The sequence below is a fragment of the Vulpes lagopus genome, chromosome 2 (assembly GCF_018345385.1).
Source record: "Vulpes lagopus strain Blue_001 chromosome 2, ASM1834538v1, whole genome shotgun sequence".
Taxonomy (NCBI): Eukaryota; Metazoa; Chordata; class Mammalia; order Carnivora; family Canidae; genus Vulpes; species Vulpes lagopus.
Window position 1 is genome coordinate 172,516,750 of NC_054825.1, and position 26,949 is coordinate 172,543,698.

General features: G+C 39.5%; 1 protein-coding gene across 8 annotated transcripts in view; it reads left to right on the plus strand.

Annotated features, from left to right (window-relative positions):
- The window catches only part of ZNF568 (zinc finger protein 568), an 82,798-nt gene that overhangs the window by 45,009 nt on the left and 10,840 nt on the right, over positions 1 to 26,949 (plus strand). For all 8 annotated transcript variants that reach the window (XM_041745846.1, XM_041745852.1, XM_041745850.1 and 5 more), the window contains one exon: positions 14,181 to 14,230. In XM_041745846.1, the coding sequence (XP_041601780.1) occupies positions 14,181 to 14,230 (50 nt within the window). The remainder of the gene's footprint in view (positions 1 to 14,180; positions 14,231 to 26,949) is intronic.

Genomic DNA, 26,949 nt, shown 5'->3' on the forward strand with positions numbered 1-26,949 from the left:
ATCTTTTATTAGTCAGTCTGAAATAAGGTAGCTTTCCACTACTAAAAGTGGAACTAGAAGATGACGTTTGAGCAAAGGAAGTAAGGGAATGAGTCATGGAGGAATTTGGATAAAGAACACTTAACTATACAGAATAGAAACTTCAAAGACCCTGCAATGATTAGGGTGCCTGGGTGGCTCAGTCAGTTAAATGTCTTCCTTCAGCTCAGGTTGTGATCCTGAAATCCTAGGATCCAGCCCTGCATCAGGCTCTCTGCTCCACCAGGATTCTGCTTCTCCCTCCCCCTCTGTGCTCTCTCTCTTTCTCTCAAGTAAATAAAATCTTAAAAACAACAACAACCACAAAGACCCTGCAATAAGACCATGCCAGACATATTCAAGAAGTGGTAAGGAGTAGGACACTATGGTCAAAGTAAAGTAAAGAAGACAGTAGTAAGTGATGAAGTTTAGAAAGAGATTGAGCGCCAGATTAAGTACCTTGAAGATGAGTTTAGGAAGGAATTTAGGTTTTGTAAAAAAAAAAAAAAAAAAAAAAGGAAAACCATTGGAAGGCTTTAAGCAAAGAATTGACACAATCTGACTTACATTTTAAAGGAATTGTCTTAAAGGACCTAATAATAATAGAGATTAGAGGAGGAAGTGTGGAAGCACAGATACCAATCAAAAGGCTTGAGGTAATATTCACTTGAATCTGGGTGATAATGGTTGATAATACATCAACTTCTCAATACTAGAAGTAGCAAATTTCTTGAGATACTTTCAAGGTAGAGCTGTAAAGACTTGGCTGATAGGTTCAATATCAGTAAATGATATCTTAAACTGCATTCATCACATTGCAGCTAAACCAGACATTTGTTACAAAAAACATAGGACCTCTCAGTGTATCAGAAAACAAAGTTATCAAAGACTGTTGGGCTCATTAGAAGGCTCATTAGAAGAAGGGATCCCTGGGTGGCTCAGCAGTTTAGCGCCTGCCTTTGGCCCAGGGCGCGATTCTGGAGTCCCGGGATCAAGTCCCGCGTCGGGCTCGATCTAAGCAGGCAATGGAGCCTGCTTCTCCCTCCTCCTGTGTCTCTGCCTCTCTCTCCATGTCTATCATAAATAAATTAATACATAAATATTAAAAAGAAGAGAAGAAGTAAAGCTATAGCCAAGATTTTTGGCCTGATCAACTTGAAAGATGCAATGTCCATCTCTTGAGTTGGAAGAGCTGCAGGATGAGCTGTTTTGGGAGTCTAGATGCCAGAAAGTTGCCTAGATTTCCAAGCACAGGAATATACTAGACAGTAGATAAATGGATCTAGAATCCACGGGAGAAGTATGAATAGATACACTTTCATGAGTTGTTAGAATATTCATTGTACTTAAAGCCAGTGAGCTGGATGAGAAGAAATGTAATGACTGACTTTTTGGAGGAACTCCAGCATTTAGAGGTCAGAGAAATAAAGAGGAAGCACAGGAGACAAGAAAGTAGAGCCAAGGAATTAGGACAAAAACCCAGAGGGTAATGTTCTGAAAGCAAAGTGAAGAAAGTGTTTTTAAAAAGAGAAAATTAATTTTAATGAATTTTGTTAATTGGTCAAGTAAAGACAAGACTGAGAAACTGACAGTGAGTTATTTAGCAATGTCATTGGTGAACTTGATGAGTAGTTTAAGTGGTATGGAGTAAAATCCTGAGAGTAAAGAGAGGAGATAGAGGTAAAATGACTATAGTGATGGAAGACTACAATCTGTCTCACTGACTGATCAAGCAGACAAAGATGATTAGACTTAAGATAATTTGAGCAGCATAATTAACAAATGTGACCTATTGGGAAATACCTAGAACATGCAGCTGACCACTTCAAAATACACCTTCTTTCCAAGGAAACATGAAGCATTTATGGAAGTTGACCATAAAGTATCAATTTCACTTGTGTAATTTAAGAAACCAGACAAAGGAAGAAAAAAACCAAACATACCAAAACACAGACTCTTCAGAGAACAGAGAACAAACGTGGTTACCAGAAGAAAGGTGGGTGGGAGAAAGGGTGAAATAAATAAAAAGGATTAAGAGTATAGTTATGATGAGTACTAAGGAATGTATAGAATTGTTGAATCTTATTGTACATTTGAAACTAACATAACACTGTATGTTAATTATACTTCAATAAAAAAAAAAGTATCAACCAAATATCAGTAAATGATATCTTAAACTGCATTCATCACATTGCAGCTAAACCAGACATCTGTTACAAAAAGCATAGGACCTCTCAGTGTATCAGAAAACAAAGTTATCAAAGACTGTTGGGGTCATTCAAAAAGACATTGGAGTTAACTTGCAAGGACTTTCACTGATCAAAGAGAAGATAATTTTAACAAGGAAAAGAGAAATGACTACAGAGGATTGAAATACAGCAATCTGTAAAAATCCTTATGATCAAATAATGCTGCAAGAAATCAGAAGTCATGTTTGGCCACTAGTGGTAGTGGTAGCAACTCCTTATATTGAAAACATAATTAAAAAATATATTCTACTTTCTCCATATGAATTCTATTTCATAGTGCCAGATAGTCCTAATAGAGGTATCAAACAACAACGTATAAGGAAAAGATCTATACAGAATAATTCTAATTCATAATTGTAAGAAGAACACTAGAATTAGAAAATTCAATATTTTACAACCTCAATAAAATAACTGATTCAAGCAGTAAACATCAGTGTATGCTAAAACCTAAATAAAGGGTGATTGAGAAAATGATGTTTTTAGGATACGAAAGTGTCACCCTATATAAAATTCAACTTTAAAGTGGAAAGATCAGTTTCATCACTGGTCAATCTCAGCCTCAAAGTAGGACAATTAAATACTATGTGCTAATTGATGTTACATAAAGACAGAGCCAATAATTTAAGAAATCGAATCAAACATTTCATTTAATATTATACATAAAATGTAGAGAAAAATAAGTAATGCCAAAAAGAAGCAATCAGGCAAGTCCCAAATGTATTTTCTTTAATACAGCTGACATACTGATTCGTTAAGGCAATGGCATGAAGAGGACTATTCTTGATTAAGAAAGACTTGAGGAACAAAAATTAAATGCAATGCATGGACCCTGTTTGAATACTTTTTGATGAAAACAATAGCAAAAAGATACTTATGAATATAGTGATAACTTACTGCATTTTTCTGATAACTATTAGTGTGGAATACCTTTTTATATATTGTTGGCCATTTAGAGATCTTCATTTGTGAAGTGCATATTATAGTCTATTGCCCATATATTTATTGGCTCATCTGTATTAATCTGTGGATATATGTTCTGGATGCATATCCTTTGTCAGATCTATGCATTATCTTCTAGTAGCTTGACTTTTTTACTTAATGGTATCTCTTGATGAATAGGATTTCTTAAATCTTAGTGGCATCTAATTTATCAATATATTTTCTTTTATGGTTAGTGCTTTTTGTGTCCAATTTTAAAAATCTTTGCCTATAGCAGGGCTTCTGGGGGACTCAGTCAGTTAAGCATCTGCCTTTGGCTCAGGTCATAATCTGAGAGTCCTTGGATCAAACCCTGTGGTGGGCTTCCTGCTCCACAGGGAATCTGCTTCTCCCTCATCCTTTGCCCGTCCTTTTGCTCATGCTTACTCTCTTATGCGCTCTCTCTCTCTGTCTCTTTCTCTCTCTCTCTCTCTCAAATAAATAAATAAATAAGTAAATAAATAAGTAAGTAATAAAATCTTTAATAAAAACTTTTGCCTGTGCCAGTATCATTAAGGTCTTTCCCTATGGCTTCTTCTAGAGATTTTATGTTTACCTTATACATATACATATACCTTATACATATAGGTCTATTATCGAGTTTGAATTACTATGTATAATTTGAACTAAGGATCAAGGTTCATTTTTTTCCTCACATGCATATCCAGTTGACTTAGCACTGTGCATTGAAAAGACCATTCTTTAACCATTGAATTTCAGTGGCTTCTTTGTCATAAACTAGGTATCTAAGTATACTTAGGCTGTTTCTGGACTATTCTCTTCTACTGATAGAACAATTCTGTTCCATTGATCTACCTAACTTATCTTTGCACTAAACCACAGTCTTCTTTACTGTGACTTTAGCACAGTCTTGATATCTGGGAATATAAATCTTTCAGCTTCTTCACATTTCCTTAGTTACATAGATCCTTTGCATTTCTGTACATATTTTGGAATTAGCCTGCCAGTTTCCACAAAAATTGTGCTGAAATTTTTATTGGGACTACATTGAATTTATAGAACAATTTGAATAAAAATTAACATCTTAATCTTAAAATCAGTGAATGTGGGGAGTACCTGGGTGGCTCAGTCAGTTGGGCTTCCGATGCTTGATTTTGGCTCCAGTCAAGATCTCAGGGTCATGGGATTGGCCCTCCATAGGGTTCCCCACGTGGTGCAGAGCCTGCTTGAGATTCTCTCTCTCCCTCTCCTTCTGCCCCTGTCCCTGCTCACGTGTGCTCTTTCTCTAAAAAAAAAAAAAAAAAGTATGTGATATATCTAGGCCACCATTCATTCCAATACAGATGGAGAAAGCATATCGGGCCAGTGAGGAAAGAAGGAACAGTTGAATCAGTGGAACAGGAGAATTTGGTATTTTATTTGGCGAAAAGATGAAATCTGACCTTCAAAAATACACAAAAATAAAACCATATAGATGAAGAGTTTTATGTTAAAAATAAAACTTAAAACACTGGTAAAAAAAATCTAGTTGAATATCTTCTCGACTTTGGGTAAGGAAATTTTTTTTTTTAAGATTTTATTTATTTATTCATAAGAGACACAGGGAGAGAGAGAGAGAGGCAGAGGGAGAAGCAGGTGCCATGCAGGGAGCCCAAAGTGGGACTCGATCCCGGGTCTCCAGGATCACGCCCTGGACTGAAGGTGGCACTAAACCACTGAGCCACCAGGGCTGCCTAATGTTTTTTAAATAAAGCACACCAATTATTGCCTAAAAATGAAAGAATTGATATATTTGGCCATCTTAAGTGGTCACCCATCAAATGAATTTTTTTTTTAAGTAGGCCCAGCATTGGGCTTAAATTCACAACTCTGAGATTACGACCTGAGCTGAGATCAAGAGTTGGATGCTTAACCAAGTGAGCCAACCAGGTACCCCTCAATTGAAATTTTAAACAAAAACAACAACAAGTTATAAATTAGGAAGAGACATTTGCCATAACCATAACTAATAAAGAATTGATATAAAGAATATATATATTTTAAACATTTTTAAAATCAGTAAGAAAAGCAAAACTACCCAATAGGACTATTGACAGGAAACATAGCACACATTTTTTTAAAATGTATGAGATAAATATAAATATAGAGAAATGTTCAGTGTAATTAGAGGTAGAGGAAATGCGAATTTAAAACCACAGCAAAATATCATTTTACATCCTTGTATCTAGGAAAAGTTAGAGTCTAACAATAACATATCACTCAAGCCCTCACAAGAAATGGCCCTTCAAATTGAGTAAGTTAAGCAGAGGTTATTACAAGAACTGGTTATAAAAATGTGTCTAGAGTATAGAGAAACCACAATATCCTGAGGCAGAGATCCATTATTACCCTAAGTGTGAGAGGAGTCAGTGGATGAGACTACCAGAACTCCAAAACAATACTGTGTGGAAGGGATACTTAGGAACTGAGACCCTTAGTTGAGGGACAGAGCCAACACCACACTTCCACAGGGACAAAATGGGAGTAGGGGTATAAATACTTCACTCACTCTCTCTGATCTAGTAGGCCTCCCATTGGATGAATGCAACTAGAAACCAGGGGGGAAAAGTTACAAATTAGGATTATATATATTTGCTATACACAAAGCTGACATTGATGCAGTCCATACAGGTCAACCTCAGGGCACAGAGTAGGATGAAGAAGGGTAGAAAATCGATCTGTAGGGGCTGTTCAGCACAAATACCAAAAGTTGGAGAGGATGTGTTTTCCCAAGTTCTGTTATTCATTGCTAGTAGGAACTTAAATTAGTAAGCCATCTTGGAAAATAGTTTGGCAGTTTAATTTTATCTTCTATGGTTGAACATCTACATGCCCAGGAACTCCATTCCTAGGAATACACCCAAGTTCTTACACGAGGAGACATGTACAAGAATGTACATTGCTGCACTGTTCTCAATAGCCAAAACAAAAATAACCCAGATGTCCATCAACTGGAGAAAGTGCTTTATTTTCACAATAAGATACTTACCATATAGCAATCAAAATGAACTGCAGTGTCACACAACAGTATAGAAAATCTTATAATAATAAAAAAATAAAATCTTAAAATATTAGAAGAAACGGTAAATTCCAAAGATTATGTATAATTAACCTACTTATAAAGTGAAAAATAGATGAAAATATACTTTTTAGCAATACATATGAATGTAGTAAAACTACATAAAAGCAAAGCAAAGGATTAACGAACATAGGATTCAGGGTGATACTTGATCCATTGGAAGAAGTAGGGGCCAGGAAAGGGTTATATATAATTACATATAGGTTATTATCAAGGTTATAGATATTATATTGGGTAGTGGACTCATGGGTGCTTATAACATTATTTAAAGTAAATTATTGATCAGTTTAGGATAAATTATATTGTGACAAATGAGTCCAAAATCTTAGTGACTTACAACAACAAGGCAATATTTCTCATAATCACATCCATTGTAAGTTGGCAGCTGTTCTGTTCCATATCATCTTTATTCTAGGACCTAGGTTGAAGAAGCAGCACTTCATAGAACATGGCAGTCTCGTGGCAGAGGGAAAAGAGATAGTGAAACCATTCAACAGCTCTGAACTGGCATATGTAACTTTTACACATTTCCATGCCTGATATCAGTGGAAAAGTACAATCCTGGAAATACAGGAAAGTACAATCCTGATAATATAATATCAAAATCAACCACAGTAACCAACTAAATAACCCAATATACACCCTGACTGGACTTGACAAGCATGGTTGTTGTTTATATAACTATGTGCACCTGAGGGGCACCTGGCTGGCACAGTCAGTGGAGTAACCTTGATCCCAGGGTTATAAATTCGAGCCCTACATTGGGTGTAGAGATTATTTAAAATCTTTAAAAAGGGGATCCCTGGATGGCTCAGGGGTTTGGTGCCTGCCTTCGGCCCAGGGCGTGGTCCTGGAGTCCCGGAATCGAATCCACCTTGGGCTCCCTGCATGGGGCCTGCTTCTCCCTCTGCCTGTGTTTCTGCCTCTCTCTCTCTGTATCTCTCATGAATAAATAAAACCTTTAAAAAAATAAAAAATAATCTTTAAAAAGGAAAAAAAAAGCCTATGTGCAGCTGAGGTAAAAATATCAAATAAAACCCAGATAAAGTTTAACCATAGATAAAGTTAAGAGGCATGGATGTGATATCTACATTTATTTTCAAATGAATTGCATTCCTGATAATTCTCAACTCCAAACGATGTCCTAAAACTCAAGTCCAAACGATGTCCTAAAACTCGAGTCCAAATGGTGTCCTAAAATTGAATGACCTACTTCCTAAGCCTGGGATTAAGATATAATATCTGTAAATCAGAATTTTCAAATGAAATTCTGATGCAAGTGTACATTTAGTTGTCCTATGATTTTCACAGAGTGAGTTGGAAGTCTCCATTTGTGTATGGACTGTGTCCCAAGAATTACGTAAGAGTTTGTAAGGTTTTACTGAAAAGAAGGATGGGTACATGCTTTATTTAATCATATTACATTAGCTTCTCTCTTTGAATTTAATGTAGTGGGCCTCAAAGTGTGCTGAAAGGCAATGTATATTTTGGTTAGTTTTGTTTGTGAGGAAGTTTGATTAGTTTGATTTCTGTACGGCAGGGGAAATGGGCAAGATCTCTAATAAGAATCCTATGTCCTATTGATCCCTACCTGGCCTAGTGAAAAGTCCTTTCACCAGGAAGTGAATGGGGATTGAGTGTGCTGCATCATGCTAAAATATGGAGGGCAGAGGCCAAGATCCTTGTGGAAGAAGATTATTTCCAGTTCAGAAGTGTGAAAATGAAGGGAGAAAGGAAATAAAGGATCGGTGCTATTTTAAGATTAAAATAAACCTTCAGGACTTGTGAAGTCTTTAGCACACTTGAAATTAAATGTAAAAAAATATAGGCTACATCAAAATTATTTTTATATATCTACATAAAACTGTGTTGAGTATTAAACCTACCGAATTGAATTTTAGAGACATTGGAGGATAAATGGTAATTTTCATACTGTAGTTCTCATATCTTAAAGCCTATACACAGGTCCGAAATATTTGGAGACCCTTGATTAGTACACAGGTATCAGGCTGTATGCACATTGTACATCATTATTTTTATCCTTTTCTCAACCCTGACCCATGTCTCTAAAATTTCCCCATCCTTAATGACTGAAGGGTTTTTTTCTTTTTTTTCTCTATTTAAAAATTGAGGTATAACTTACATAGGCAAAATATAAAAATCTTAACTATGCATCGTATGTATATAATTGTGTATTTACCACCCAGATCAAGAAATAGAGTATTTCCATTCTCTCAGAAAGTTCCCTTGGCTTCCTTCCAAACACTAACCATTCCTATCTGAGATAATCATTTTTCTGACTTCCATTTCCATAGATTAGTTTTGCTTGTTTTAGAACTTTTTATAAGTGGAATCAGACAGTGTTTTTGGTGTCAAGCTTCATTTGTTTAGATACTCTGAGACTCATCCATTTTGTTGTGGTAGCAGTAGTTTATTTTTATTGCTGAGTAAGCAAACCATAATTTGTTTATCAAGTCAGCTGTTGATGAACAATTAGCTTATTTCAGGTTTGGGAATATTACAAGTAAAGAAAGCTACTGTGAACATTTGGATACAAGTCTTTGTATAGATCTGTTTTCATTTCTCTTAGATAAATACCTACGAGTGGATTGGATGTATCCTACCAAATGTATGTGTTTATGAAAGTTCTTAATTTTTGATACTGTTAATTCAGTGAGTAGATTCATTTTTCTTAGCTTTGGCAAGCCATGGAAAATTAGCCACTAATTAATTAAATATACTGATAACTTTGTATACCAACAAATACTGATGAACATCAAGCTGCACTGGCAGCTGCTTTGGACAGAGTGCCAGTGGAAAAGCTAACACAAAGCTTCAGCAGCTGTTTCTGGAGCATAGTTAATGACTGTTTTAGTATTCCCAGAGAACCAGGTGCTGCTTCTCCTCTAACTAAATTTAACAACTGAAAGCAACATGAGAAGCCATTTTATGTAATACTCCCAATATAGCCTCTGTTAAATGAGCTTGGTAGAGAGCTATGCTATGACCAGTGCCCCCTTCCAAAGTTGTTTCTTACCATTGATAATACCTCTGCATGTTTTAGAGAGGTCGAAGTCACACAAAAATTTGTTATATTAGCTTCAACCTTTGTGAGATTTTACTTTCTTGCTGCATAGTGGACAATAACTTTGTAAGATCTGGTATCTAATGTACAAGTGTGATTTTTGCTATGTCTGGGAGTTGCTCGAAGGGGCAAATACTGAGGGTAAAGAATAAGCCATAAATGTTATCTAAAATGTGAGGCACCGAAACTAATCTGATCTTTAAGTCAAAACAATAAAGTGAAGGTGGACACAAATGGTGAATGAGTTTGCAGCAGAAGGCAGTAAGGCATATTCCACAGGGTGACTAATGCCCTCATGTGAGAGGTGGAGGAGGAGCACCTCTGAATAAAAGAATTTATCTTTTGCACTTTCTTTTTAAAAAAAAATTTTTTTTTAATTTTTTATGATAGTCACACAGAGGGAGAGAGAGAGAGGCAGAGACATAGAGGGAGAAGCAGGCTCCATGCACCGGGAGCCCGACGTGGGATTCAATCCCAGGTCTCCAGGATCGCACCCTGGGCCAAAGGCAGGTGCTAAACCGCTGCGCCACCCAGGGATCCCCTCTTTTGCACTTTCTTTCTTTTTTTTTTTTTTTTTTTTTTTTTAATTTTTTTTTTTAAATTTATTTATGATAGTCACAGAGAGAGAGAGAGAGAGGCAGAGACACAGGCGGAGGGAGAAGCAGGCTCCATGCACCGGGAGCCCGATGTGGGATTCGATCCCGGGTCTCCAGGATCGCGCCCCGGGCCAAAGGCAGGCGCCAAACCGCCGCGCCACCCAGGGATCCCCTCTTTTGCACTTTCTTAAACACGGGTCTAATCTTTATTTAGTATACTCGCCAAGGTGGAACAAACAGGTACTACAGGAGGGAGATTATAGCCAGCCTTGAAATTTTCATTAAGGATGTAAATGTGATTTTTTTTTTTTTTAAGATTTTATTTATTTATTCATGAGAGACACAGAGAGAGGCAGAGACACAGGCAGAGGGAGAAGCAGGCTCCTTCAGGGGAGCCTGATGTGGGACTCAGTCCCAGGACCTCAGGATAATGACCTGAGCCAAAGGCAGATGCCTAACCACTGAGCCACCCAGGTGCCCCTGTGATCTTATTTTCTTGGGAGTCTGTGGTCACATTAATTATAATACAAAAAGCCACTTAGTGATTTATTCAACGACCAAGTAAATATCCCATTACATCTGTTTTTTAAAGTAGTGCTTCTCAAAAAAAAAAATAATAAAGTAGTGCTTCTCAAATTGTAGTGAAATACAAGGTTTTTTTCTTTCCTTTTTTAAATTCTGCAATCTATTGTGAACCAAGAATTTTGGAAAATATAATAAATATAAATTGCTTGAGGAGTGCCTGGGTGACCCAGTTGGTTAACCATCTGCTTTTAGCTCAGGTCTGATCCCAGGATCCTGGGATTGAGCCCCCACATCAGGCTCTCTGTTCAGCAGGGAGCCTGCTTCTCCCTTTCCCCCCTGCTCAACTCTCTCTCTCTCTCTCAAATAAAATCTTTATAAATAAACAAACAAATAAATAAATAAAGCTTGAAAAAGAAAAAAGACCTACAAAACACAAGCTCTAATTTTTTTTAGCTTTAGCTTTAACAGACATAAAATTAGATTTTCATAAATATAACCAGAACAAACATAACGTAGGGAAAAAAGAAAATATAAATAACTTTTCACATTGTTCATTAACATGTGCATAAGAATTAATGATATGCAGAATTACTATTACACTCATAATTTTTTGTAAGTCCATAATCATAAGCAAATGAAATATGAAGGAAATAGCAATTCTCCCTATGGTGTCTATATGCACACTTTGAACATAGTACATAATATTTTTCAGCGTTTCTATGTCAAATGAGCTGTTTAAGTTGTAGAGTAGGAACTTCTCTCCTGTGCCACCCAACCCCCCCAATCCATCTTTCACTCTTAAATCTGTCCACAGGCCCCAGAGTGTATGTACTCTTTCTTCTACCTTAGTAAGAAATGTTCCACTTAAAGTATCACCAGCCTCTGCCACTTCCAAGAGTCTCACCTACCTCACAGGTTCACCTGGGGTTCCTCTCAAGAGTGATTCCTGTCCTAAAGCATTGTCCTCTAGAGAATCTGATTTGCAGGTATCTTTAGTTCTGTGATTTTTGCCCATGTTTTAAGCCAGACACATTGTCTCTTTACCTGAATCTTCACTCTGGGATTCAAGTTTGTATCTTTTCTATAGGAAGTAAATTATCTGGTGGTGGAAGCTTGCATTAGGCACAATAGACAGCCTCAGTCTATCTTTTGTCTGCTGATTTCCACCATAAATGTTGGAAGAATTCAATATTTTATTTCCCAGCCTACTTGTAATTAAGAGCAGCCATGTATCATGAATCTGGCTATTAGATACAAGCAGAAATATTTAGGGCTGAGGGTATTTAAAAACATTTGCTTTCTTAATAAAAGGGACATAATCAGCTAGCACAGTCCTTCCCCTTCATTTTTGCTAAACAGTAAAGACCAACCTTGAGTCTCTTATAAAGTATCATTCCCAGGCACCTGGGTGGCTCAGTAGTTGAGCATCTGCCTTCGCTCAGGGCATGATCCTGGGGTCCTAGGATCTAGTCCTGCATCGGGCTCCCCATAGGGGAGCCTGCTTCTGCCAGAAAGGAAAAAAATATAACTTTACAATGGAAATATCTGGCCATTACCACCTTCACCAAGTGATCAAATTTAGCATCACTAACAGTGAAATGACACGACCTCATGTTGCCCCTGATGTAATAGAGCAAGAGGACACAGCATTGACTCCGTAGTATCCTTACCAAATGTGTCTGCAGGGACACTTGGCTGCTGCACAGTAGGGTAACCGACTAAGGGAGTGCTGTGCTTTTGGGGGGCGCCCGGGACTGGGAATGAATTCTCAGCCGAAACCTGAACACGCAAACTCGACCAGGAAGGATCGTGGGACGGGCTGAACAGCCCGGGTCCAGGAGGCCAATTAGTTCTTGGTGTGGCCGGGAGTCGTCTGCTCCTGATCCCGCTCTCAGAGCGCGGTGGCTCCTTGTGGAGAGGACTCTGGACTGTCTGCTTTTCGGCTTTTAACTGCCGTTCCTGGAGGCCTCTGAGCATTTCCCGGTTTGGAGCGAGGGCTGTTGCACACGGGTTAACTTAGAGGGCTCGGGATGTACAGCTGGCCGCCCGCCCACCCTGTCCTCCCCGGTGGGCTACGTTTCCCAGAAGCCTCCACGGTCCACTGTTTTTTACTCCTCAGCAGCTGCTCTCGCTGCGTGGACCTGTCGCTCGCCCAGGTGCTCAGGATGCTCAGGCGAGGCCGGGCTGTCGGTACTGGCCTTCGCGGAAGCCTAGGAGCGCGAGGCGACGCTCGGCAGAGGGGCTGGATTTTTCCTGCCCTGGACTACATTTTCCTGGGGGCTCTGCGGCATTTGCCACTTCCGGCCGAAGTCGGCCGGTGGGTGGTGAGGTGGCGGGAGTTGGGGCGCGAGGGGTCGGGGATTCCGGGCGGCCTGACACACCGGTTTGGGGCGGATTCGACCAGACTGGAGTGTGAGGACCCGGGAGAAGTGCGCGGCGAGGGGCTCCGAGGGCGCGGCCTGAGTCCTACACGTGAGTGGCTGTCGGGCTTGTTCAGGCTGCAGGCTCGCGCTTGAAAAGTAAAAGATGGTGGGGAGGCTGGGACTGTCGAGGCCGCTACTCTTCGCTCGCGGGAGGGAGGCGTCAGCCGCGCACCTGGCGTGGGCGCCTGGTGTCAGGCTGGCTCTGTCGGAGGTCAGAGGTGTCGCTGCTGTGTGACCTCCACTGTCCTGCGGCCAGTGCCCGCGGGGCGGCGGTTAGCACAGCACGAGGGGCCCCTCCCGCCCAGTGCCAGAGCCCAGTGGCCGGCCGCGTCGGAGACGCCTTTGGGGCTAGAACTGGAAAGGCGCGCGCTGTGGACCTTCTTGGTCCACGTTGAGCGGGGTCATTGAGTGGAGGGTTCTGGGGCAATCTCAGACCCCGCCTACCTTTGGAGCCTTTTTTGCCCCGGTTGGATTCAGGATCCCAGCCGCAGCTGACACAGGGTCTGCCGCTCCGTCCTCAGCGGTGAGTGGCCTTCTCCCCCGGCTATTTCTGGTGTCCTGGGGTGCTTCAGAGCTTGGGCCTGGAAGCCCTTCCTTCCACTTCCCTGTGCCCTTTATCCTGAGGCCTCAGGGGATCCAGGCCCAGAGCCCATCCAGTTTTAGAGGACAAGATGTGGGATTCTGATACATCCATGTAGGTTGTGTTTTAGAGCCACAAATCTGGGCTCAGTGTAGGATACAGGGTCTGGAAGAACCCAGTCAGGGGCACACCTGGGTAGCTCAGTGGTTGAGCGCCTGCCTTGGGCCCAGGTGTGATCCTGGGGTCCCAGGATCGAGTCCAACATCCGGCTCCCAGCATGGAGCCTGCTGCCCTCTCTGCCTGTGTCTCTGCCTCTGGGTGTGTGTGTGTGTCTCTCATAAATAAATAAAATCTTTAAAAAAAAAAAAAAACCAAAACAGAAGAATAAGAACCCAGTCATGCTCCTATGGAAGAAGGCGGCCATATTCTGGGGTTCTTTCCCAGGACGCCCATCTGGGCCCCTAAGGTTGCCTGCTTTGTGTGATGATAGGAGTGGGAATGGGGTTACAGGCTTCTTTGGTTTTGGGCTCACTCTCCATGCTTGGAGTGGAGCCAGGGTTTGCTCTTACTTGGCTTCCTCTGAGCTCTGGGAAGGGTCTGTTGTCTCATAGTTTCTTAACCCTTTTCCATCTTTTTTATTCTCTAAGAATCCAGAAGAGGGGAGAAAAGCCACTGCACATCAGAAGTCATGGCAGAGGTAAGTTGTATTTGGCACTCTCTTCTTGGAAGGAGCTTCCTGGTTTTCAAAACAATATCCTATTTCAGGATTCTACCCAAAAGACTTACAATAGTGATTTGGAAAAAGGGTAAGAGAGAAGGAAACCAGATTTATGGAGTTTTCCTAAACCAGACAGGAGTCTAAACCAGGATTGTCTGCTTTGCATACAACATCTCATTAATCTAGAATTTCCATTTCCTTGGACTTCATTCATTCCCAGAATAGTTGTGACAGATGTGCCTCACTGATTTAGCAGGGGAAGATAAAGAACAGTATGGAGTTACTTACTTCAGTCTCCCTCGTGTCTTTGTTGTTCGCTTCAGAGTCATGTGCCTATTTGCTTCCCCAAAAGAATTTTTTTTGCTTCCAAATTTCTTAACAGCCTGCAAGACCTGCCTGCCCTGTCAGCTCTACATATTTTTTCCTCCCCAAGATAGAAATAACCTAATTCCTCTCTAATGACTAAAGTAATATAGGATTCTTGCAGTAAATTTAAAACTTGAGAAAGTTTAAGAAAGTTTCTCACCTATGGTCCCACCATCTAGAGATAGTCATGATTAATATTTTCAAATTGTGTCTGTACATACATGTAGGTATGTACTTTTGTTTTCAGAATGGGGTCCTGCTGCTGATAGAAGCAACTAACTTATTGTTTACTTTAAGCCACTTATAATTTGAAGTTCTTTACATGTGTTGTCTTGTTGAATCCACATTAACAACCCTGTGAAAAGGGTGTGACTGTATTTCTTCTTCTGTATGCATTTTTTTTTTTCCTTCATATTTTAACCTCTCTGAAATCAGGACTGATTTTATAGTTCCTGGTAAGTCATAGTTTCATTGATGGCATTTTTTTTTCTTTCCTGGTGTATAAAGTAATGGTGGCTTTACAATCAGTGGTATCTCAGAATTGATGAAATATGGTATTATTCTAAGTTGACAGATGAGGAAATAGATTCTTTTAGGTCACTCAAATTCGAAAGATTCTGTTAGGTCACTTCAAAATCCTAGTACAACTGGGATCCTACTTGTCAAAGAGTGTTATCTTTTTTGGTTTATGTACAAGTTTGTATGTTAAGCTTATTCTCTGTCATTTGTAAGTTGTTTTACAAATATTTTTTCTGGGGCACCTGGGTGACTCAGTCGGTTAAGCATTTGCCTTTGGGCCAGGTCATGATCTCAGGATCCTGGAATTAGGGCCCCACGTAGGGCTCCCTGCTCAGTGGGGAGTCAGCTTCTCCCACTCTCTGCCCCTCCTCCCCCCACTCATACTCTCTCAAATAAATAAATCGCATCTTTTTAAAAAAATTACTTTTCGGGCGCCCGGATGGCTCAGCAGTTTAGCGCCACCTTCAGCCCAGGGCCTGATCCTGGAGACCCCAGATCGAGTCCCACGTCAAGCTCACTGCATAGAACCTGCTTCTCCCTCTGCCTCTGCCTCTGCCTCTGCCTCTGTCTCTCTCTCATGAATAAATAAATAAAATATTTTTTTAAAAAAATTACTTTTCCACAGCTAATCTATTTTGTACATGTTTTATTTTTTTAATTTTTTTAATTTTTATTTATTTATGATAGTCACAGAGAGAGAGAGAGAGAGAGAGAGGCAGAGATACAGGCAGAGGGAGAAGCAGGCTCCATGCACCGGGAGCCCGATGTGGGATTCGATCCGAGGTCTCCAGGATCGCGCCCTGGGCCAAAGACAGGCGCTAAACCACTGCGCCACCCAGGGATCCCTTGTACATGTTTTAGATTCAGAGTTTTCAAAAATGTATTCTTCCTATATGTCATGGCCTTCCCTACTACAAATACAGAAGTCATTCAGGGGCAATTGGGTGGCTCAATCAGTTAAGCATATGACTCTTGATTTCAGCTCAGGTCATCATGATTTCAGGGTTGTGGGGTTGAGCCCCATATCAGGCTCCATGCTCAGCACAGAGTCTGCTTGAGACTCTCTCTTTCTTTCCCCTCTCCCTGCTTGTATTCTCTAAATAAACAAATAAATATATAAAATCTTAACCCAAAAAAAAGTCATACAAACTTTCCTAAAGTACTTTGTTTTTTGCTCAATTTAATCTTTAAACATCTGGTGTGAGATATGACCAGCAAATGTTGGCTGTAAAATTCCTAACTTGGGGTGTTTAGATTTTTCTTTTCTGATACTTTGGAGTAGTCAGTTTTAAAGAATGGCATAATATTTGTAGTATGTTCAGAGTTTTTTCCTTGGATGTGTCTGAGTGTGGCTTTTCATTAATTCTGGTTGGTTCTCAAGGGTTCCTCTCTCTCAAAAGACTAATAAAATTCTCTTTCCATTCTGGATTAATCTGTTTCTTCTTTTCTCTGACTTTTTTTTTTAATTCTGTGAGAACTTGTTGAGTCTTTCTTCACATTTCCAATCTGGCCAGAACCTTCCTGAGATTCTTAGAGGAGAAACTACACCCTCCCTATCCAATATTAGTACATCTTGGTAAGGAAGGAACTCTAGCTTCCTTTGCCCTAAACCCTTGACAATGGTCCATTTCTTCCTTTATTTCCTCCTCTACTCAGAGTGGTGGATTGTCCTTTCTCTGTATTAATGAGAAGCTATGCACTTAAAAAAAAAAAAAAAAGTCTTCCCCTATTTTTGCTATGGGACCATGGACTTCCTCATAACTTCCTATATATAATTTGTTCTCTACAAGATTTGCAAACATGATAGTAATGGAAATTCAGGTGGATAGTGCATTGTGCTCGAATTGGGCTCCCTGGCTCTACTTTTACTCTTTGCCAATAAAATAGTCCAGTTATGACACTTCCTTTATTAAGTGAATTATTTTCAGGACAAAGTTCTCTTTCACATTTATTATACATTTATTATAAAGTACATTTCTATATTTACTGGAGCACCAGTCCTAGTATTGGAATAAAGCAGTAAGTAAGGATGCAATAAGTCCTGCCAGGGATGACCTGTCAGCCAAGACCTTTCTGTCCTGGCCTCTTTGGACTTCTCCAGTATCACTTCTGTCTACCCCTTCCCCAGAATCCCTCACCAGTTACCTGTCTGCTCCTCAGACATACAGGCTATGTAGTTCATTTCCTTCTCTACCTTCCCCTTATCCTGTGCTCTACTTGGAATGCTCTTCAGTCTGTTTTTGTTTGTTGGAATCCTTTTTTTTCTGGGCCCCAGAAACTTCTGTGTGTTTCATGAAACTTTCACATACCCCTTAATCTAAATAAGTTGCTATTTCCTCATTTCCCCTAGCAAGATTCATCTGCCTGTAATTAGAGGTAATTTATCCTGCTTAGAATCCCTCACCTGTGAGAACAAGTCAAAATGTCTCATGATGTGATCCTTCTTTTCAGTCTCATTTCTCTGCTCCTTCTCACTCTACTCTAGCAGTTCCCATAATGCACAGTGCTATCTGCTGGCTATATTGCACAAGAAACACAAGAAGGGATATATCCCATACCACTGCTTTCTCTGGATTCTGTGAAGCCTGCTTCAGTCTCTTGATTATGCCTGGTGACTGAATGACTATGCTGCATCTGTCACAGTTCTTATCACACTATATTGTAACTGACTATTTTTGTAACTAACTTTTTAAAACTGCTTTTTTATTCAATACCGAAGAGTGACAAATGTATAAGGTATGAAAAGTAACTAAACATCCATATTTAAGATGTAAAATGTTGATTATTGTTAAAAACCCTGTCTGGAAAAAAAATAAATAAATAAATAAATAAATAAAAATAAATAAAAACCCTGTCTGGGCCATAAGTCATCCCAGTCCAGTCCCTGGAGGTAACTTCTGAATTTTGTGTTTTTCATTCCTTTGCTTTTCTTTACAGTTAACCATATGTGTTTGTTTTTATTTTTATTTATTTATTTATTTTTAAGATTTTATTTATTCATGAGAGACACATACACAGAGAGAGAGAGGCTCAGAGACACAGGCAGAGAGAGAAGCAGGCTCCATGGAGGGAGCCCGATGTGGGACTTGACCCGGGTCTCCAGGATCACGCCCTGGGCCAAAGGTGGCGCTAAACCACTGAGCCCCCCGGGCTGCCCTGTTTTTATTTTTAAATTTGATCTAAGTAAAATTATACAGTTTGGAATCTTCTGCTATGTGATTATCTGTCTCTTAGTATATATTCAGGAGGAGATCATTCACATTGTTAATTTACTATATAACCATCCATTGTATAAATATATATCTATCTTTTATATTACAGACACTACTCCTGTGAACATTCTTGAACTTGTATCATGTACAAGAATTTCTCTGGGTATATAACTAGGAATAGAATTCTTGGGTCAGGGCAGCCTGGGTGGCTCAGCGGTTTAGACGCCTGCCTTCCGCCCAGGGTGTGATCCTGGAGTCCTGGGTTTGAGTCCTGCGTCGGGCTCCCTGCATGGAGCCTGCTTGTGTCTCTGCCTCTCTCTTCTCTCTCTCTCTCTCTCTCTCTCTCTCTCTGTGTGTGTGTGTGTGTGTGTGTGTGTGTGTGATGAATAAATAAATAAAATCTTAAAAAAAGAATTCTTGGGTCATAGAATATATGCATCTTTGGCCTTACTAGACACTCCACAATTGTTTTCCAGTGTTTATAATCATTTTTAAACCCTGTTATTTCATACTCTCATCAGTACTTGATATTGTTAGACTTTTAAGTTTTTACCTATTTGATGGGTATGCATTGATATAGTATTCTGATTTTAAAATTGCATATTTTGGTATGCTAAATGAGGTTGAGGCCCTTTTCATGATTTCTCTTCTCTGAAGTACTGTTTCATGTCATTTTCTAATTTTTCTATTGAGTTTTAGATTTCCAAGGTTTTTTTGTTGTTGTTCCTTTTAATGCTTTGTAAGTATTTCTTGAATATTATAGATTGTCATCCTTTGTCAGTTATGTGTGCTATACATGCTTTCTCTCAGTTTGTGGCTTGACTTCTAATGTTAAATGGTGGTAGAAATTCTCGGTTGTAATGCTATCACATTTAACAGTTTTCCTTTCCTTTACTAATTTATTTAGGTCTAGTTTAGGAAATATCTTCCTCTATGAGTAAAGGTACTCTCCCATGTTTTCTATGAATGATACTGTTTTGCTTTTTGTGTTTCATTCTTTAACTCACTTTGGATTGATTTTAGGATATGATATATGGTAGAGGTCCAGTTTAACCTTTTCCATTTGGATGATTAATATCCTAATATCATTTTTCTCTAGTGTTCTGTTTCTCTGTCTCTGCACCGAAACCACATTGTCTTAATTAAGACAGCTTTATAATAATGTTTGATACTTGGTAAGTCATATTCCTCTACTGTAGTCCTTTTCTCTAGGAGTCTGTAAGCTATGTTTTGGCCTTTGGCTTCTCCATATAAATTTTAGAATTGGCTGATCAAGTTTGTAGAAATCCAGTTGGCGTATCAATTTGTACTGCATTGACTCTGATCAGTTTGGGGAAAGTTGGCATTTTCTATAGTAGTAAGTCTTACTCTCCCTCTAGCTGGTATTACTCTGCTTATTTAGGTCTTATATTATGGTTGTAATTAGAGTCGTATATGTCTTTTATTAATTTCATTCTTAAGTATTTTTATATTTTGTGTTTTTTAAATTGTATTAATTTTAAACATTAAACATCATTTTCTTATTGTTCCTGGTGTACAGACATGAAACTGATTTTTAGATACTGATTTTATATCCATCCAACTTGCTGATTGCTCATTTATTCTGATATCTTTTTTTTCTTAAAGATTTTATTTATTTATTCATAAGAGACCAGAGAGAGAGGCAGAGACATAGGCAGAGGGAGAAGCAGGCTCCTCAGAGGGAGCCCAATGCGGGACTCGATCCCAGAACCCTGGGATCACGCCCTGAGCCAAAGACAGACACTCAACCGCTAAGCCACTCAGGCATCCCTCATTTATTCTGATACCTTATAGATTCTTTTGGATTTGGAGTCATCTAACTACATAATCATATCATTGATAAGTGAGGATATTTTTTGTCTGTAAATAATTGTATTATTTTAAAATATTGATCTTTTCCTTTTTTAAGTTCCTTATTCTAAACCTTGCCTTACTGCACTGGTTTTCCTTGATAAGATGGAGAGAGGCTTCAAGTGCAGTGTTACATTAATCATAAACTTCACTTCATGGAATGTTATCATTGGTCTGAGCAAGGGGCCATCTTCTTGTTCTGATTATTTATTCACGTCTTATCTTCCATTCCATTTGCCCACCCCCTGGCAATCCTATTAATGTGCATCTTTATTAGCATGAGTTCATGCAAAATGATTGTTTTATGTTAAGACCCAATGTGATGTTTTTCTGAATCCTCCAGATGTGGTTGAGAAGAGTGTTACTTGACTTAGCTGTATTATTCTATATGTGGCAATTAAATCAGGTTTGTTAATTTTGTTATTTTTTGTAATTTAAATAATTTCTGTTTTTACTGATTTGTTGTGCCTATCAGTTATTTCAAGTGATGTGTTCTGTCATAATGATTAGGATTTATCATAATTTTGTTCTTCTTTATTTTATGTGTGTGTATGTGTGTCTATATATAATACATATTTATTTTTTATTAGGGAAGCATACAAGTTGTATTTTCACTTTTTACCTCCAGTCTTTCTGAATATTTATGTTTTGGATGTGTTTCTTGTAAACAGCATATATCTGGGCTTTGATCTTTGACTTTTATCTTTTAATGAGATCATTTAGCCCATTAATATTAATTGCTGATATAAGGGCATCTAGCTGGCTCAGTCAGTGGAGCATGTGACTCTTGATCATAGGATTATAAATTCAAGCCCTATGTTGGGTGTAGAGATTACTTAAAAATAAGATCTTTTTTAAAAAATTACTGATAGGGGATCCCTGGGTGGCGCAGTGGTTTGGCGCCTGCCTTTGGCCCGGGGCGTGATCCTGGAGACCCGGGATCGAGTCCCACGTCGGGCTCCCGGTGCATGGAGCCTGCTTCTCCCTCTGCCTGTGTCTCTGCCTCTCTCTCTATCTCTCTGTGACTATCATAAATAAAAATAAAAATTAAAAAAATAATAATAAAAAATTACTGATACAATTGAAAGTATCATTATTGGCTTAGTTTGTGCTTTTTTTCTACCTTTTCTGTATTTCTTTAATCTCATTTCACCTCTTTGTGAATTTTGAAGCTATAAACTAATTTCATTTATTTTGTGGTTACCTAAGACATTTTTTTTTTAAGATTTTATTTATTTATTCATGATTGACAGAGAGAGAGAGAGAGAGGCAGAGACACAGGCAGAGGGAGAAGCAGGCTCCATGCCGGAAGCCCGACGCGGGCTCGATCCTTGGGCCAAAGGCAGGCACCAACCACTGAGCCACCCAGGGATCCCTACCTAAGAAATTTTAATGCATTTTAACTTACCAATATCCAAAACTAAAGAACGTCTTTATGCCCTTGCTAAATAGTATAAGGAACTAGGATAATCTGACTAAACAACTTATATTGTTGTCAGATATTTTAATTCTACCCTCTTTTTAACCCATAAAACATTTTTAGTATTTTATATATTTGAATATTAGCTTAGGTTATCCATTTATTTACCACTTTCTTTGTTCATTATTCTTATATCTTAAACCCTCTATCTTGGTATCACTTTTCTTCAGACGGAAGTACATATTTTAATGGGTTTCTAGGGCATTTGGTTTTGGGTTTTTTGAAAATGTCTTGATTTGCCCCCATTTGTGACAGATAATTTTCTTTCAGTTGACAGCCTGCTGTTTTATGGTTTATATTGTTTCTATTGAATAATCATAGTCAATCAGACTGGTGTTTCTGTGTAGATAATCTGTCTTTAATCTCAAATTGCTTCTTTTTTTTTAAGATTTTATTTATTTACTCATGAGAGACACAGAGAGAGGCAGAGACATAGGCAGAGGGAGAAGCAGGCTCCATGCAGGAAGCCCAATGTGGGACTCAATCCTGGGACGCCAGGATCACTCCCTGAGCCAAAGGCATACGCTCAACCACTGAGCCACCCAAGCGTCCCTTTCAAATTGCTTCTAACATATCCTCTTTTAGTGTTCAGCAGTTTTGATATAATTGTCTAGGGTTTCTTTTTATTTATTCTCCTTGAGACTCATTGGGCTTCTGAATAAGACTCATTGGCTTTCTTATGCTAGTTCTGAAAATTTCTTATACATTAGGTCTTTTTTTTATTTTTCAAGTAAGTTTTATGCCCAACTTGAGGCTTGAACTCATGACCCTAAGATCGAGAGTCACATGTTCTATTGACTAAGCCAGCTAGATACCTCCAATAGGTCTTTAGTTACTGCCTTTTCTCAGTTCTTTTCCTTTTTCCTTTCAGAACTGTGGTTAGATATCTGTTAAACCTTCTTATTTTTTCCTGCCCTCTCTTATGCTTTCCCATATTGTCTTTTTTTTTTTTTTTAATTTATGATAGTTACAGAGAGAGAGAGAGAGAGAGAGAGGCAGAGACACAGGCAGAGGGAGAAGCAGGCTCCATGCACCGGGAGCCTGACGTGGGATTCGATCCCGGGTCCTCAGGATTGCGCCCTGGGCCAAAGACAGGCGCTAAACCGCTGCGCCACCCAGGGATCCCTCATATTGTCTTTTTTGATAACATTCTACATAATTTCTTTTTATATCTGTAGTCCAGTAATTTTTTTCTTTGGAGATATTTATTCTAGCCATTGTATGACTTAATTTTAAATATTGGGTTTCTTTGTTCTAGAAATATTTTTTCCTTTGAATCTACCTGTCTATTTTGTGGGGGTTTTTTGTGTTTTTTTTTAAATTTTTATTTATTTATGATAGTCACACAGAGAGAGAGAGAGAGAGGCAGAGACACAGGCAGAGGGAGAAGCAGGCTCCATGCACCGGGAGCCAGACGTAGGATTCGATCCCGGGTCTCCAGGATCGTGCCCTGGGCCAAAGGCAGGCGCCAAACCGCTGCGCCACCCAGGGATCCTGTGGTTTTGTTTTTTACCATCTACCTCCTAGATACCTGTTTTATAGTCTTTGTAATTATCTATGTAATAAATGAATCTTTGCAGGTGTGACATTTTCCCCCTAATATTTTTATTTTTATTATGAAAACTTTAAAATATAATGGAAATTTGAAACAATTGCATGATTGATTTTCCTGACTCTGATCCTGCAATTATGCCTCTGTGTGTGTTTTATTTTTATATCATTTTTTATTTAGGTGAAATTCACATAACATACAATTAACCATTTATAGTGTACAGTTTAGTGGTGTTTGGTGTTTAGTATATTCACAATGTTGTGCTGTCTTATTATTTTTGACATTTGGGTCATTATCCTTGGAATTCTGTTTGTGGATTCTTGAGCCCTGGTTGAAGGTTGTTCTTCTAGACCAGGTCTGTGTTTGCTTCTGCCAAGAGCACTGCCAAACCAGAGCCACTCTAAAGTAGATTTACAGATGGCAAGTTTTATAGATCACCTTAGTAATGTGCATGTGAGCCACAGACCTGTGGGAGGGCTGACTTGTGGTTATAGTTCCTCAGGGGAAAATGTTTTTTTTTCCACCAACTGCCAGGATTCAAATCAGGCTGTTTTCCTTGTAGTCCCCAAGAATGGAAGTGTTGCTTCTACTTTTTCTTTATTTTGTGGGCATGGTCCTGGAGGTCAAATCAGGCTGTTTTCCTTGTAGTCCCCAAGAATGGAAGTGTTGCTTCTACTTTTTCTTTATTTTGTGGGCATGGTCCTGAGGTCCCTTTACAGGGCAGAACCATTTTTTTTAAGATTTTATATATTCATGAAATACAAAGAGACAGACAGAGGCGGAGACACAGGCAGAGGGAGAAGCAGGCTCCATGCAAGGGAACCCGATGCAGGACTTGATCCCAGGTCCCCAGGATGACACCCTGGGCTGAAGGCAGGCGCTAAACTGCTGAGCCACCCAGGTTGCCCCAGGGCAGAACCATTTAGACTCGCATCTCGACCAGCTATAGGCTTGGTCTCCCCGCTCCCCCATTCTTTGACTGTCAAAGCTCATGGTCATCTTGGTTCAGCAGCGGTTCTTTGATTAATAAGTGTCAGTGGCTCAGCATTCTCCTGTTGGTTCTCAGTTTGATTCAATTTTAGCTTATGAAGATTACTTTCCTTTTTTTTTTTTTAAGATTTTATTTATTTATTTGAGAGACAGAGATAATGAGAGAGAGCACGAGCGAGGAGGAGACAGAAAAGCAGGAGAAGCAGGCTCACAGGAAGCCTGATGTGGTGCTCAATCCCAGGACCCTCGGATCATGACCTGAGGCACCCAGGCAGCCCAGTTACTTTCCTTCTTTACCAGATCATCATTGCACCCTAAAATGTTTTTAATATTCAGAACATTATTTTTCAGTTGGTGATTTGGTCATGGGAACCAGCCCCCTCAAAGCTTGATATCCTGTGATTGTCTCTACTTTTTTTATTTTCCTTCCTGATTCTGAGCTTTTTTAAGGGCAGGTGCTAGATCTAAATCATCATGTCCTCCAAGCGCCCACACAGAGCCAGAGTAATGGGAGATTTTGATATTTTTGGATAAAAGAGTTTTGTTTGCCAAACTGCTTCTTCTCTTCTACTTTTGATTGCCCTTCATAGAGCACTGTGCTCTGTAGTGACATGCAGTGAGCAGACCAAGCATTTTCTGCTCCTCTGAGTGGAGCTCCAGTCCAGGATTTCTTTTAAAGGATCTTCAGAAATCCCTGGCTGCATCTATAAGAGCCAGAAGTAGAAGACCATGAGCTACAGATTTGGAGAAATCTAGATTCAAAACCCTGCAATGCCACTACTAACTGCAAATTTGAGTAAATGACTTCACTTCTTTGAGCTTAAGTTTCCTTTGAATTAGGATTCATGGGCTTCTCCCAAGGATTCATACACATAACTCACCAGAAGCTTAAAGTGCTTAACATGCAGTAAATGTATTTGAGATGCAGTAAATACTCACTGTCCGCAATAAGGCTAGTGGTAGCAATACAAGTGAATAGTATCAGGTAAGAAAGCCATACTTAGGGAACTTGTGATCTTAGTTGGGAACCAGAATGTGTTGGCTATGAAGATTATGAGAATTGTGATTTCTTGTAAACCATCCAGGTGGTTGGTGGCAGAAACCGTTGTCCAAGGCTGGGCCTGCCCAAGTGTCCTGTGCTTTGGGCTGGAGGCTCCACCATGTCTTTGGGATGCCTCAATGGCTGAGGAGCTCAGTGTCTTGTAGGCTGTAGAACAAGGATCTGCCCAGGGCAGGTGAGAACAGGCCCTTCTGGGCTCAGATCAGTTGGGAAAGCTGTTTCCTCTAAATACATTGTGTACAGTTGGATCTTCTGGGGTTGAGGGCAGGCAGTTTTGTTATTCTCCCTAAAATCAAGAAAGACAGACCGTGTGTGTGTGTGTGTGTGTGTGTGTGTGTGTGTATCTCACACACACACACACACACACACACACACGGAGTGTGGGGGAGAAAGAAGAGGTGTCAAAAGCAGGAAGATTGGGGCAGCCTGGATGGCTCAGCGTTTTAGCACCGCCTTCAGCCCAGGGCCTGATCCTGGAGACCTGGGATCAAGTCCCACGTCAGGCTCCCTGCATGAAGCCTGCTTCTCCCTCTGCCTATGTCTCTGCCTCTCTCTCTCTGTCTCTCATGAATAAATAAATAAAATCTTAAAAAAAAAAAAAAGGCAGGAAGATTGAAACAGGAAAGGGGAGGAAAATTCATTCTCCGCCTTTGTGGGGGGACTCCAAGGTCAGTCTGGTGACTCAAGTAAGGCTGCTTTTGCTTCTTCCTCCTTTGCCTTCTCAAGCTCTGTATTTCTCTAGGATGAACCCAAGAAATAAATGATCTGTTTTTGCAACCCTAAAAGCCATTATTTATGTGAATTTATATTTCTCCTCTCCTTCATTGAATGCATTTTTTATTTTGAAAGATTTGAACAGTGGATTTCTTTTTCCTAAAACTTCCTGCTTCCCTAAGCTCCTCCAAGGAACTTAACCTGCTCTCCAGGTCTTCTTCCAGTGAGTGATGCCACCAAAGGCTGCTGTCCCATAAGTGCTCCTGTGTTTACCAAGTATCTCAGTATTCATTCAGCAAAACCACTTGGCATTCCTTAAGTGCATATCCTTTCATCAGGAATACTGATGGAGTGGAAATCCTTGCGAGAAATTTTATGCCTTCCTTGGTAGAGTGGTCATTTTATGAAATGGTTAAGTGGGATCCCCGGTTGCAAATTTGGGTTTTCTAATTAGACAAGCAGGTAATTGATGTTGACTTGCAGTCTCAGTATTTGCCCATATCTGTAACTCTTTTGAGATTTTTAAGACTGAGGATACGATAGAGATATGATAGATTGAGTGTATGGAGTTATGTGATATTCCAAGAAGTCTGTGCCAGGTAGAAAGCAATAAGTGGGTCCATTTTGAACTTCTCTCTTTATGCTCATCTTGAGTCACATCATTGTGAGTCTGGATCCTCCTCCATCAGTTCAGGCAGATCAGGAACAAGGAGAGTATGATCAAGGACAATTTATGGGAACAGGAACAATATAACCAGATGCATAAATTGTTGAGAAGAAATGACTCATACTGCAAAAGAATGATAGAGAACTTGTGCAAACTAGTATCCCAAAATAAGATGGAAATGTCATACAAGCTGGTAAAAATGATACCTATTTTAGAATTTTTGATCACATGGAAAAGTGATCAGCCTTTAATATTCTGGTATATTT